At 47.0% G+C, this 15,187-nt stretch overlaps 2 protein-coding genes across 3 annotated transcripts in view; both read right to left on the bottom strand.

Annotated features, from left to right (window-relative positions):
- Positions 1 to 15,187, bottom strand: part of LOC119431153 (neuroglian) — a 50,274-nt gene that overhangs the window by 20,801 nt on the left and 14,286 nt on the right. Inside the window, exon 2 of the mRNA XM_037698624.2 lies at positions 98 to 363. Within this exon, the coding sequence (XP_037554552.1) occupies positions 98 to 149 (52 nt within the window). The 5' untranslated portion in view covers positions 150 to 363. The remainder of the gene's footprint in view (positions 1 to 97; positions 364 to 15,187) is intronic.
- LOC119466646 (neuroglian) lies at positions 2,694 to 15,126 on the bottom strand. Of its 2 annotated transcripts, XM_049656915.1 has the most exons (4): positions 14,645 to 15,126; positions 13,520 to 13,763; positions 11,527 to 11,708; positions 2,694 to 4,150 (listed from the first exon to the last, which is right to left on the bottom strand). In XM_049656915.1, exons 1-4 carry the CDS (start codon positions 14,795 to 14,797, stop codon positions 3,929 to 3,931), a joined length of 801 nt encoding a protein of 266 aa, XP_049512872.1. In that variant the 5' UTR covers positions 14,798 to 15,126; the 3' UTR covers positions 2,694 to 3,928. The 2 variants fall into 2 exon arrangements, with proteins under 2 accessions (XP_049512872.1, XP_037583093.2); XM_037727165.2 differs by lacking the exon at positions 2,694 to 4,150 and having other exon boundaries at positions 10,233 to 11,708; positions 14,645 to 15,106.

Below are 15,187 nucleotides of genomic sequence, written 5' to 3'. Positions count from 1 at the left end.
TACAGCTCGCAACAGCTAGAGGCGCTAGTTACTGCTTAGAATTTCTCTTTCCAAACTTGCTTCGCGTGAGATTGAAGAACAGGGTTTCCTTTCTTACTTTTTCGACGGTTTCCAGATGAAAAAGCAGGTTGTCTCTTGTTTTTCGACATCAATGGAGTCTTTCGGTCCGCCCGCAGAGCATGGTCTCGGCACGAATGATCGAAAACATCTGAAAGTTTATTTCTGGCCGGAGTATCTCGTCGTCCAAGGACGAATGGAGCCACTATATGCTGGCGAACGCTCCCCTCCCCGTCTGTGGTCGCAAGCCACCGCCTTTGGGGGCGTTGATAAAGTGACGGCTTAGTGTAAAGCTTCCTCTTGCGGCTGGTGAATCAATGCGAGAAGAGAAAAACACACAATTACGGACGAAGGCAGCGATGTAATTAGGAGAAAATAAATTTTTTACTAAGGTGGTGATCTCAATAAATAATGACAGCCTAGTGAAGTCTATTACTGAAGGGCTGGCTATCCCTAAGACATATAAATAAACCCGAGCTGTCAGGAAATGTAAACAAGAATAACAAAGACAGAAGGGGTAGAGCATCAATGCAATAAAACGTCACACAAAATTAAGGAAGAACTGTATAAGAGTTAGTTGAGCGCTTGTTGGGTAATACACAAGTTTGAATCTGCCTAAATGTGTGTATTGCCGATATATATATATATATATATATATATATATATATATATATATATATATATACAGGAAAAACAGGAGAGGTACTTTGTGTCCGAAACGAAAAGCAACTGGTCTCATATTCGAACATTCACAAAGCGTAACTATGAGCATCGGTATCGTCAGCGATCTGTAACACAAGTAATTCATCTACGCTTGATCGATCATTCCATTTTTGTTTTGACAAAGTTACCGCGATAAAATAATTTGTTTCATTGCATGATAATTGTTTTTTTTTGTGTACATTCTTTTCCTGTCGACAAGCATCGCATGGTAATAAGTGCACAATAAGTACTTTTCAGTTAGCGAGATTCCAGTGCTGTGCCTTAACAACAACCAACCAACAACAAACAAACACACAAACAAACACTTGAGCGAACAGTGTGTTCAGGTTTTATGGACGAAATCGCAAATAGGGTGTTTTCAGCTACCGTTTTATTGCGATAGCAATTATATGGACACTTCAAGCGGATTTCTGCCGTCGCCGTCGTCTTCGCCGCGCGCCGTATGCGTGAGTGAAAGCGCGCGGGGGACGCGTGCTATCACGGAGAGCGAACGCACGGCGGAACGCAAACGCGACTTCCGTCGCGCGAAAGGCCGTGGGTTTATGGGAGGGAGGGAGGCGGGGCGACGCTGTGCTGCGGCACCAAATGCGTATCTTGCAACTGGGCGCAAGGGGAACTGGCCACTCAATCTCCCACGCCAAAGCAGGAAAGCGGGAAGGTAGCGCGGGAGGGAGGGGGGGGGGGGCGGCAGCTTCTACTCTGCCAACTGCGCTTTTACTTTGCCCGGCTGCGGCGGTCGCCCGCGCCGTCTCTTAAAAGCGATCTCCACACGGCTCTGACCTTTGTATGCGCTGTGCATTCGCCGCTCAGTTTCCGTTGAACCGATAGACCGCACGAACCTTCGCTCGCTGCGGCGGCTGCGCTTGATGCCAGCGTTTTGACAGTGGTTGTCTGCGGTCATTGAGTGTGATCTATTCATGATTGCTTGTGCGCGCTGACACCACGCTTGTTAATTCAGTTAGTAAGTGAATGTGTCCAAGTTTATGCAGCCGATGAAACTACTATCTCTACTCCGAATAGCTCTCTACTAATTTGCTATCGCAATTGACGCTTCGCCTTTCGGGCGAAACTGCGACATTTTTAAAAAAGTATTCTATTGATCAGACAAGTCGAATCCATCGCTGCAAACGTACCCAACTGCAGTTTTGGCCTCCAGCGCGGGCAACTCTTAGCGAGGCTGGCTGGAGCGACGACGTTGCATTTTATACTGTAAGGCCTAATCTGACATGTGCGTATCACTTTACCGTATGTATTTGACTTGCGCTGTTTATTATTACAACGTTGTATGTAAGAGTGCCATGCATATTTATACTCTGCGTTATACGCCTAGTTATTACAGTTAAATATTTTCATACTCTACCTGATGGTCTTGCTTCTACTGTTGTCTAGCTGAATGTGAATGTATCATTTTCGGAGCTCCGGCCTTCTTCAGACATTCTTTTTCTTGTAAGCTTAGCGCCCGTGACAATGTATGTCTCAAGTTCTTCCTCAAATGTATAATAATAAATAAAGCAGCTGTCTGGCCTAAGGTTTCATTAGAGTATCCTTGTGGTTCAACGGAACCTAATGAATTTGAAACAGAGAAAATTGTGCACCCATAACCGAAAAAATTATGGAGAAAGACTTCTAAACGCAGCAAATCAGATGGTTGATCGAAGCATAAAGTTCCTCGACGATTCATAAATTGTGACAACGAAATACGGAGAGCAGCTTGCACAGAGTGCCTATACGGAATAGGTGCAAACCAAAGTTCAAAATATTCCCTATGCAGGTTCAGAATAAGGTCCCGGATAGTTCCTTTTCTAACACTGAAGAAATGCTAATCGTGGGGAAAAAAGAACTTAAAACACTTTAGCTGTGGAATAAGAGACGAAGAACTTTTCACTTATGCAAAAACGACAGACGTCCGTTCCTTTCGAGCGCATCAAGAAGACTATTTTATTATCACTAGAGGGGACGGGAAAGGGGAGAGAGAAGAGAGAAAGTACCAATACACAGTGCCAACCAGACTTTCCTGCATTCTTCTTGCACCCCGCAAGTGCAAGCGACTCGCTCCATACTTCAAGGGCACCAACGCCCCGCCCCGTCTGTCGCTGTTCGTAGAACGCGCCCGCTAGGCATTCGCACGCAGTTCGAGGGGTGACAAGTGTCCGGCGCTTCTGCCACAGCGACCTTCAGCAGTGCCGTTTTAGGTGGGAGAGTCCTCCTCGCCACATCGTCGGCGGCCCCCAGAGCAGGGACGCTTTTGGTTCCAAAATGGAGAATATGCAACATTAGCAGATTTATTCAACCTTTTCGTAGGCATATGTAAATAACAATGCCACCTGGTCAGCTTGCCGGAGCACTTCCTTTTTTTTTTGTGGCCAGTCCATTTCAACTTTGTCGAATACTGTTAAACACTAAACCCCGCAAATTAACTAGCAGTCACTTTTTTAAAGTTACACGTTACCTGCAAACTTTTACTTCGATACATTCGACCCTCTATATCTGCCGAGGTTCGAAGATTTTTTAAAATAATTGTGGCCTTTAATATTTTATCAGACGCCCTAAAAAAATATCACCTGTTATCTAAGCTTGATCTACTCAATATCTGCAGAGTATTTCCGTGGCTCTTTTCCCGTCAAATAAATGAAGAGCTGCCTTCCTCGAAATACGGCTTGTTATTCAATGATTTCAATGAGCACACGAAATAGAACATACATATGTTACTTTTGGGATGAAAATGCTACTTTCAAACCCTAGGCGAAGTAAAAAAAAAATTCGTTTTTTTTTTGCAGCTTACAAGAAATGTTTGACGAGTTAAAGGGTTTAGTGCGGCCCGAGCTCACAGTGCTGCCCGCACACCCTAATTAGGCTGTCACCACAATCCCCTAATGACTTGTGGAACAACAGCAAGAACGGCGAAGGCCATTTCTACGACGTCAGAGGCCCTGGGCTTTGTGAGCTGCCCCTTGCCACCCCGGCCGATGATTACATCCCTGACGTCGACCCGCGCCTTTCTCTCCAGGCTGTGCGCCTCCACCCTTATGCGGTAAGGCTTGCTCTTGTACAGGCCGGGTACAACGATCCGGTCCTGCGTCCAATCCATGATTGCACGGCTGCTCCAATTAGGACCCGGGAAGTCGCCTCGCCACATCACCGTGTAGCCCTAACGGCGCCCATTGTGCTCTGAGGGCGGCATGGGCTTCCACGAGATGACCAGGTTGTCCGCATCGTCCCAACGGGCCGCCACACGTTCGGGGTTCTTGTAGGGTACGTCTGTGTTGGTCTTGCATGTAATCGGCGAAGGCTCGGACACTGGCGATTGGCCGACCTTGTGCGCCGTCACTCTAAACTTGTATACGGTCAACGGTTTTAGCGACAGCCTGAACTCGTTGTCACTCGCTGGAATGTTTGTAGCGAAGTAATCCCACAAGTCAGGGTTATGGTTCGTGGTGTACTGGCTTGAGTAGAACAAGATCGGCGTGTGGTTGTCATCCCGGGATCTCCACTTCATGGCCACCGCAAAGTCGCTGCATAACACGTGCAATATCTCCGGGGGATTAGGGACGTCTGCATGAACAGGAAGCGGCGAATTAAAAAAATAAAATAGATAGGTTGAATTACAACCCTGTTAAACGTCAGTCTGAGGAACCCCGACTCGGCGGACTCTGCGAGTGTTCTTGAGTCAATTAAAGCGGGCTTCCGTTCTGGCTGCGGGCATGGTAAAATGTAAATGCGAAGTCGAACGTCTGACGAAATCTTATCTGGTCGGGAAGAATCATCAATAAAGCAGAACAAACGTCGACCAAGACGAAGAAATTGTTAAAAACTTGAAGTTTTGACCCTTATGCACGCGTTCCTAAACAAGGATCCTGCATGGAAATTGAAGCATCAAATTTTACCCCTGCTCCTTGATGACATATTGTAGAGCGGGCGCCAATGGAGAACTCGACTGGCCGTGTGTAAGCGGAAATCAGCGAAAGCTGACGAGCAACTTTTTCACGGACGAACTCTGTGATCTGGACTAATAGCGAAGTAGTTATCCGGGGCAACAGCCAAGCTCGACATTGAAGTGGCCTGTAGAAGAGATTGGCGGGTGGCTACGCGTTGTTTGCGTAGTTCATCGAAGCTTTGGCAGAGACTGACGAGTTCTGACACTGTTGCCGGGTATTTCGCAAGCAGCATCTGGAAGGCGTCGTCTTCAATGCCTTTTAAGATATGCCTGATCTTCTCGGCATCAGCCATTGCGGCGTCAACGCGGTTACAGAGGTCGACAACATCTTCTATGTAACTGGTAAATGTCTCCCCGCTCTGTTTCGCATGACCACGCAAACGTTGCTCGGCGCGAAGCTTGCGAACAGCGGGGCGACCGAATACCTCCGTTACGCTAGCTTTGAAGGCCGCCCACGTCGTGAGATCACGTTCGTGGTTTCGGTGCCACACGCTGGCGACACCGCTCAAGTAAAACGACACGTAATTCCGCTTTTGGGTGTCGTCCCAGTTGTTGTGGGTGCTCACCCGGTCGTAGTCAGCGAGCCAGTCTGCTACATAATGCTCTTCTGTACCACTGAAGATGGGTGGGTCGCGTTGACGTAACGAGCCAGGGCAGACCAAGGTGGTCACCGGGCCGGCGGGTTGTGGTGGTCCTTCTTCCGGCATAATGAAGACAGGCTGTAGTGTCCGGTTGCGAAGTTCCAGATTTCCTGTCGTACCCCGCATCTCCACCAATTGTAAAGGGGGTTTATTCGGGTCGTAGAGCGGCAGTGACAAACGCAGCACCAGCAGGTAGGGCGTAGCCAGAGAACAAACTGGGTACGAGCCGCACGATGGCAACGGGGTGGTTCAGAGTGCCGATCTTCTTCCTCACAATAATAATAATAATAATAATAATAATAATAATAATAATAATAATAATAATAATAATAATAATAATAATAATAATAATAATAATAATAATAATAATAATAATAATAATTACGCGTCCTGCATGCATTGTTAAGGCAAATGAGTAACATCTAACTGCTACAGATCAGTGCTTTTACAAAGTTAGGAACACTCGATCACCTCTCGGCGCTGTGGAGGCCAGGTGATGCGTGTCTTGCGCTTCGTCTCGAGTGTCCCAGTCACTACCGTCACAGCAAGCGGGATGATTACCAGCTGTTGTAGCAGCGGCACCGGTGCGAACGGCATTCCCGCACGCAGCATCGTCGACCGCATACGATATTACAGGAGAACCAGCTCGTGGCACAACAATGAAATTTAACCGAACCGTTAGTTTGCTTGTGCAGCTGGACGAAGACAGGCTCGCTAAGGCACAGCACCGCTTCGAGACCGCGGTTCACCCCAAGGACAGTTATACTTAAGGCGAGGTCAAGCAACGCCAACAATATCAGTGACAAGACCGCTGCCATATCTGTACTCGTGCTTTGCTGAGGCCTGCACGAATCCGATACGTAAGATCAGAGACGCGGGTTCACTGTGTGCGAGGGAAATGATTTTACGCTGGCGGCGTGCAACCACCTCACTCTACCGTCGCAAGCGCCAGCTAGCGAATATTCGGACGCTTCAGCTTATCGCGCAGCTCCGGTATGGAGCAAGTCCGAATGCGGGTATCATGAACGAGATTCGCCCTGTGCCCTGATTCTCAGCCTTCGCTGTCGATGGTCGAACCCACGACATCGCGGTCAGCAGCATAATTTCCTATCGCTGAGCCACTGAGACGAGTTTGTCGAAACTAAACCTTGCAGGACGGCTGCAAGGCAAGAGAGCTAATTAGGCTACTTTTGTTACAGCCTTGTCGCCAGTGAGACACTGAGTCGGCGTAGGTAGCTAGGCAAAGAAGAGCATAAAGCTGAGCGAGTCGGTTGGTGTTTTGAACGGAAAACTCCACTAAAAAGAAACGCCGATTGTCTATATAGCCACTTCTACGTTACAATTTAGGCATCAACTTGCTTCAACATCATTTCCTGCGGGACAAATGACGGTCTTTATAGACTTTGGAAGATAGAATTTCTAGATGAAAAAAAATCTCTGATGAAACGACAACAAAGCAGTAGCGCTGCATGTGCGATATACGCATGATATAGGCGTATAATTGTTTTCCCCACTATGTACCAGTTTGCACCTCTGAGAAACTGCGAAAAACGCAGAAGAAAGTTATACCGCCCTTCCACTCCGTGAAGATGGTGGAACAGCGAAGCTGTGTTTGTTACATTGAGTGTTACATGTGCATGTGTTGCACGTGATGCAATTGCGTAAACACAAGTAAACACAGATCTACGACACGAACTTATATTGAAACGTTGCGAGGCGAGAAGAGGCAGCGACTTCCGACGCTACTCGACGAGTGTCCAGTTTTCTGGTCGAAACCAGCCGAGCCGCTGCCAGAGGCATCGACTGCAGTCACGGACACCGCGCGCGTTCGGCGCAAACGCTGGGAAACGCGGACGGCGTAAGCAGCACGTCTGCACCTTGTGCGTTATCCGAAAGGGCGCGCCGCACAGAAACGCCTTCTCTTATACCCCTTGCCTCTCCTCCTTGCGCCCAGCGCGGCCTCTCATTGGCCGCCTCCTCCCCCATCGCGCATCTCCTTCTCTGCTAGTCACGTGGCCTGCCCTCCCCCAGCGCGACTCTGATCCTCTCCTGGTCACGTGACCTGCGTGACACCGGCGGACGGACGGCGCATGCCTCGGCCTACAACAGCTCCGCTGTTAAAAACGGCACTTCGACGTCTGTTTACAGCTCACAGCAGCTAGAGGCGCTATTTACTGCTTAGAATTTCAATTTTCTAACCTGCTGCGCATGAGGTATCGAGCGGTTTCCAGGTGAGAAAGAAGGTTGTTTCATGTTTTTCTACATCAACGGAGTCTTTCAGTCCGCTCCCAGATCATGGTCTCGGCATGCATGTGCGAAAACATTTGAAAGTTTATTTCTGGCCAGAGTATCTTGTCGGCCAAGGACGACTGAAGCACGATATGCTGGCGAGCCCTCCCGGTCTGTTTCGCAAGCCACTGCCTTTGGGGGTGTTGATAAAGCGACGGCTTAGTGTAAAGCTTCGTCTTGCGGCTAGTGCATCATTGCGAGAACAGAAAAAGATATATTTACGGACGAAGGCAATGAGATAATAACTGGGAAAGAAATATTTGCTAAGGTGGTGATCTCTATTAAATAATTAGTGCCTTGTGGAGGATCCCTAAAACATAAAACAATAAATCCGAGCGGGTAAGAAATGTAAATAAAAGCAACAAAGGCAGAAGCGGAAGAGCATCAAAGCAATAAATGTTCACACAATATTAAGCCAGAAGTGTATAAGGGTAAGTTGAGCGCTTGTTGGGTAATACACAAGATTAAATGCGCGTAAATGTGTTTGTTGCCGAGAGAGAGAGTGAGAAATAGGAGAAAAAGAACGGCTATTTTGCGTCAGAAAAAAAAACTGCTGTCATATTTGAACATTAACAAAGCGTAATTATGCCCATCGACATCGTGAGAGATCTGTAGCGTGAGTAATTCGTTTACGCTTGATCGATCATTCCATTTTTGTTTTGTAAAAGTTACTGCGATAAAATGATTTCCCTCCTTCCCTGATAACGGTTGTTTGTGTGCGTTATTTTCCTGTCGACAAGCATTGCTTGTCAATAAGTGTCATGAGTACTTTTCATTTAGTTAGACTTCAGTGCTACGATATATATCTTAACAAACAAACGAACGAACAACCCCTGAACGAAGAGTGGCTTCAGCTCAGATAGACGAAAGCGCAGATAGGGTGTTTTTTAGCTGTGTTTTTATAAGTACTTTATTTATCAGACAAATCCATTCCATCGCTGCACGCGGACTCAACGGCATGCTGCCGTCCAGCGCTGATAACTCTTGGTGAGGATGGCTGGAGTGACAGCGTGGCATTTTTATTTTATAAGGTTTAATCTGACATGTGTGTATTACCTTACCGAATGCATTTGACTTACACTGTATATTGTTACTACTTTTTATTTGTCAGTGCTTATGCATATTTATAATCTGCGTAGTGCAAGTTAATACTGTTAAATTTATACTCTATCTGATCATCTTGCTCCTACAGTTGTCCCCCTGAGTGTGAATGCATTACTTTCGGAGCTTCGGCTTTTGTCAGGCATTCTTTTGTTTGTAGGCTTAGCACCCAAGACAATGTATGTGTCTCAAAAGTTCCTTCAAATAAATACAAATAAATAAAGCAGCTGTCTGGCTTTAGTTTTCCTAAGAGTGTCCTTGTGTTTCGACGGGAACTCGTGAAACTGGAATGGAGAAAATTGTGCAGCCATAACCAAGAAAATTATGTAGAAATTGAGACTTCAAAACGTATATAATAATCTAGTGCTTAATCTAATCATAAAGTTCCTCGACGATTCATAAATCATGACAATGAAACACAGAGAACAGCTTGCATAGAGCGTTTATAGAGAACAGGTTTTCTGTTCTCTTATAGAGAACAGAAAATAAGGCCCCGGATAGCTCCTTTTGTAACACTGAAAACAGGCTAAGCACGGGGAAAAAGAACTTGAAACACTTTAGCGGATTTATTCAACCTTTTATTTGGCTGAATGAATAACCGCGTCCCCTGGTGGACTTGCCGGTGCGCTCGCTTTTTCGTGGCCAATTCTTTTCAACTTTTTCAAATGCTGTTAAACATCAAAACCCGCAATTTAACTTGCGGACACATTTTAACTTAACACGTTACCAGCGAACTTTAGCCCACCTGCTCTGACAAGTTTTGTTGGAAGATCTTTGACTGATTACGGGTTTTAAGATTTTTTTCAAGCGCCCTTTAAATTGCACTCGGCCGCGCAACGCTTGAAACAGCGAAGCTGGGCGATCGTAGCCCAGCTTTTTCCGGAAGTGCGCGCGGACTTTTCATCTTATCACTCGTGATGATAATTTCTTTTCGCGCGTCGCGGACTTACGGCCGTCAGTGCGCGTTGCATAGCGCAGCTTGCAACACCGACACCGCGTTCCAATGCCGACACCGCGTTCCAGGAGACCCGCTCCGTGAATGCGTCTCTCTCTCGCTGTCATAGCGCGCAAGACCTCTTCACCTCGCAGAGCACGAGCGTAAACGAAAGCGCCAGCTGTGCATGAAGATGACGACGCTCGAACGCAATCATATGGTTCGCATGAAGCACGTAAACGCCACGTATGAGTATCAAGCAAGAAAGCAATTCATGCTCTGCAGGCGTGGCTGTATAGCATAGTTGTTACGACGCTCGCTTTGGGACCTGAGGTACACGGGCTCGAATGCCGCCTCGGCAAGAAAGTTTATTTTATTTTCTTTCTTGGTAGTGTCTTGCTACGCACTACAAATTACAGCAGGCGTAAACAGCTTCGCTGTTAAAAAAATTCGCCAGTTATCTAAGTGTGACATATACTCAGTATCTGCAAAATCATTTCCGTGACTCTTCCCCCCCCCCCCCCCCCAAAAAAAAAAAATGAAATGGCGCAAATTCAGTTCAATTTAGTTTATTCAACGTGCTTACAGGATTCTTCTGTGGTTTCGATGAATACGTAATCTCGAAAGGTTACGCGACGATTTTGAACTGATAGAGAGCAAGGGTGAAATGTTGATCAGGAATCATCGGAGGACGACTATGAAAGTCAAGCGATAGCTTCTTGGTAGACCCCCTGATATAAGCTACTTGGGACACTTAATAATTAGTTCGTTCCATAGATGGCGTCCATATCCATGCCCCAGGGAAAGATCCCTCTGGGCAAAAGAAGCTGTCTTTGAAGGCCATGCTTTTGCTGAATGCGTGCGCCGGAAGTGATTTCGGAGCCGGACACACGTCACTGACGCCAGGTTTTAGTTACTACCTATTGGTTAGCGCTACCGTCCACGCCACAGTTTCCGTTGCTAAATGGCTGTGAACGAGTCATGAGCGTCGGTTCATCCCACCGCCTACTGCTGAGTTTCGGCACTCGTGGATATTATTCTGTAGTTTACATATGTGTTGTTGTCATGCAGTGAGATAATATTATGAATACGTCCACGTATTGTGAAAAGAGCTGCCTTCCTCGAAACACTGCTTGTTATTCAAGGTTTTCAATGAGTGCAAGAAATAAAACATATATTAGTTATTTTTTTCGATGAGAATGCTACTTTCAAACCCTAGACGAAGTAATAAAGAAACCGTATTTTTTGCAGTTTTCAAGAAAGGTTCGGGAAGTTCATGGGTTTAGTGGGGCCCGAGCATCAGTGCTGCCCACACACGTGAATGTGGCTCTCACCACATTGCGTTGATGACTTCGGGAACAACAGCAAGAACGAGGAAGGCCATTTCTACGATGTCAGAGGCTCTGGGCTTTGTGAGCTGCCCCTTGCCACCCCGGCCGATGACAACATCCCTGACGGCGACCCGCGCTTTTCCCCGCAGGTTGTGCGCCTCCACCCTTACGCGGTAAGGCTTGCCCTTGTACACGCCACTCGCAATGATCCTGTCCTGCGTCCAGTCCATGACTACCCGTCCGCTCCAGCTAGGACCCGGGAAGTCGCCTCGCCACATCACATTGTAGCCGAAACCGTGTCCGTTGTGCTCCGAAGGCGGCATGGGCTTCCACGAGATGACTAGGTTGTTCGAATCGTCCCAACGGGCCACCACTCGTTCGGGGTTCTTGTAGGGTACGTCGGTGTTGGTCCTACACGCCTTCGGTGAAGGCTCGGACGCTGGCGATTGGCCGACCTTGTTGTGTGCCACCATCCTGAACTTGTACACGGTCATCGGTTTTAGCGACAGCCTGAACTCGATTGTCACTCGCTGGAATGTTTGTAGCGATGTAATCCCACAAGTCAGGCTTGTAGTTCGTGGTGTACTGGATCGAGTAGAACAGGATTGGCGTGCGGTTGTCATCCCGGGACGTCCACTTCACGAGCGCCGAGAACTCGCCGCATTCCACGTGCACTATCTCCGGAGGATTAGGGACGTCTGCATGAACAGGAATCGATGAATCAAGAAAGAAAATAGGTAGTACGATGTTTGAATTACAACCCTGTTAAACGTCTGCCTGAGGAACCCCGACTCGGAGTACTCTACGAGTGTTTTTGAGTCGAGGCGTGCTTCCGTTCTGGCTGCGGACATGGTAAAATGTAAATGCGAAGTCATGCGTCTGACTAAATGTCATCTAGGCGGGAAGTATCATCAATAAAGCAGAACAAACGTCGACCAAGACGAAGAAATTGTTAAAAACTTGACGTTTTGACCCTTATGCACGCGTTCCTAGACAAGGATCCTGCATGGAAATGGAAGCATCAAATTTTACACCGAAGCTTTCGTTGCGAACGTTCCTGGACTTGGCTGACCATGCCTGTTCGCTGCTGCTGCCTTGATCAATAGCAGACACGCAGAAAATAAAATAATTACGAGCCCGATGACGGGATCGAACCTCGGTCTCCCAGTGCAACAGCCCCGTGCTCTAATGATTAGTCCTCAATCGATCTTTTATTTTTTTATCTTTAGGCCAGAATCGGGCGCACATATTTCTCTCGTGACAACTTCAACGACCCCTTTGAGGCGATTGGCGCCCATGTCATGCCACGTATCACATGCAAGGTGACGTTGAATAAAGCGGGTGAATAATGGCCAATCTTACCACTGCCTTTAGCGTCGCAATTCTCTCTGCTTATACTTCTACTCAGCGTTCTTTTCCTCGGCAAACAACAAACATCGCCTCGCGACGCCACTACGTCGACGTTTCATGGTTTGCATTCGCGTGAGTTGCTATTTGCATTTTGGCATGGTTTGCGAACGCTGTAGTGTATAAACATAAACATTATGTAACAACAAAGGCCTGACCTGTGCGGCGCATACACATAAACATTGCTTGAGACTACATATGGCTAGGATGACAATAAATGAGCTTGTATGCATCGCATTTATAGATTTATAGCTTAATAACTAGCCACTTTACTGAAGCTTCACTTCACATAGATGGCAACACGTGCATTGGATCTGCATATTTTAATAATAAATTCTTCGTTTTGGTCGGCATCTGCTCTCTTTTATTCAAAACATTGAGGTGCTTGGTGAACGCAATACTAATATCTACTACAACATTCCCAAACTCAAAAAACGTGCTTTGACTCCATCTTATGGCATCGCGACTAGAATTGAAATTGTAGAAAATGTTGAGGATCTGCAATGTCTAAGCAAATATTGCAGTGTGTCTTTTATTTCCAGAGCACCGCTCGACTGAAACCACTTTCTCGTATCCACAGTTACTGTCACCAGCTATCAGTTCTTGCGTTCCCCTCTAGCTAACATTGTTATATAGTCAATAATTTAAATTTGTATATATAATGGTGTTGATGCTTTTAGTGGGTAATATTTATTAAGATCGCAAACTGGCCTAATATAGGCAATACTCTATAACAAGATTTTGAACCTAGTGTAACAACTCCCCTCTATAATGCCTTCGATATAGAGGGCATTACTAAAATAAAATAAAAAAGCTAAAATGAATTTTTCGAATCGGAAACGAATCGAATAAGAAATTATTGAGGTTTGAAACTTCGAAACGTCTAGTTAAAGGAGCTGCCACTCAGACAGGTTCTTCCATGGAAGCCTGGAGGTGGACCTAGCATCCTGCTCTAATACTAGTTGGCTAGGTTTGCACACAAAAACTGCGCAATATGACATGATGCACTCGAAGTGCACCGCTATTTGTACAACATCCTACAAGCGCCGCCCTTCCAAAACCAGTCACAGTGGCTGGTTGAGGTCCGAGCTGCTTCACCTACCCAAAACAACAAGTGTGGCGTTCGCTCGGTCGCTGTCCACCGCAGTTTTCGCCACGCACGTGTAAACACCAGAGTCGAGCTCGACGGCTCGCGTGATCATAAGCGAGTTGTCACGTTTCATCACCAGGCGGGGATCGGCGTCGAAGCCAATTGGTTTGTCGTTGAAGAGCCACTGGACGCTCAGTTCCAAGCTCGGGTCCGCAGTGACGTCGCAGCGAAGCACCACTGTCTCGCCTACCCTGGCCTGCAAGTTAAACCAGACAACAGCAGGGCAGACGCGCGATATACCTTATGCCTACATCATAACACACGCATATGTTTATGTGCCTTCGTAGAAACTACGTCGAGCGTGGTTAGCTTGAAAGCCTTTAGGGTCAAACCAAACGTACTGAACTTATCAGGTTTCGAATAGAACAGTGGAAGGTTTCAAGGCGAATAAAGTGTCTTGTTTAATTAAAATCGGCTACTTTTTGGGACAATTAACATAATACCGAGCGCACGATCGCGGCAGTTTCTTGTTACGGCGTGGGCCTGCACCGTGATGAGTCGTGTGTTTTAGCAACTTTCCTTCACAGGCAAGAAAGTTAGAAGTGACACCCACTGCAACGGATGCTGCAACCATTTCAGTGACATGTTGCTGATAGTTTGTGCCAATGGACACGGACCATTCACAAGTTTTCCGATTGAATAAATTGCCACATATCACTTAGGGGAATTTTCAACTGCCACTAAAAACATTGTTAGCTGGCCCGATAACGAGGACTTCAGTGACGTGCACTCCTGATTCCACTCTGTGCCTGATTTGCTTCGATATCTCACATTCACTTTATTTTATCACCGCCGCGGAGTTGTTGGCTTGTATGAATGGTGATGACAATTTTTTGGCACGGTGTACGGATGAACGCATCGAGAACATAAAGAACTTATCGGCTGTGCCTCAGTTGGCACGTCCGCCACGGTTCAAGACAATAGTTGTTCGTGTTGTTTCCGGATAACCGTCTTGTTCCGCGAGATTAATATATTTACGCGTCCTGCATGCATTGTTAAGGCAAACGCGTAACATCTAACCGCTTAGGTCAGGGCTGGTACAAAGTTTGCAAGAAAAGCAAGAACACTCTCGATCACCTCTCGGCGCTGTGGAGGCCAGGTGATGCGTGTCTTGCGCTTCGTCTCGAGTGTCCCAGTCACAACCGTCACAGCAAGCAGGATGATTACCAGCTGCTGTAGCAGCGACACCAGTGCGAGCGGCATTCCTACACGCATCATCGTCGACCGCATACGAAATCACAGGAGAACCAACTCGTGTCACAACAATGAAACTTCACAGCACCGTTAGTTTTCTTAAGCAGTAGGACGGAGACGGGCTCGCTAAGACAGAGCACCGCTTTGAGAGACTGCGGTTCACCGCAAGGACAGTTATACTTAAGGCGAGGTCAAGCCACGCCAACAATATCAGTGACATGACCGCTGCGCCATGACATATTTGTACTCGCGTTAAGGAGAGGCCTGCACGAATCCGATACGTAAGATCAGAGACGCGGGGTCATCTTTGTGCGAGCAAAATAAGATATACAGATCCATTGGCGGCGGGTAACCACTTCACTCTTCCGTCCCAAGCGCCAGCGAGTATGCAGACGCTCCAGCTTATCGCGCAGCTCCGGTATCGAG

Source organism: Dermacentor silvarum, chromosome 10 (genome assembly GCF_013339745.2).
Source record: "Dermacentor silvarum isolate Dsil-2018 chromosome 10, BIME_Dsil_1.4, whole genome shotgun sequence".
NCBI lineage: Eukaryota > Metazoa > Arthropoda > Arachnida > Ixodida > Ixodidae > Dermacentor > Dermacentor silvarum.
This window is presented reverse-complemented; position numbering and strand designations above follow the sequence as displayed.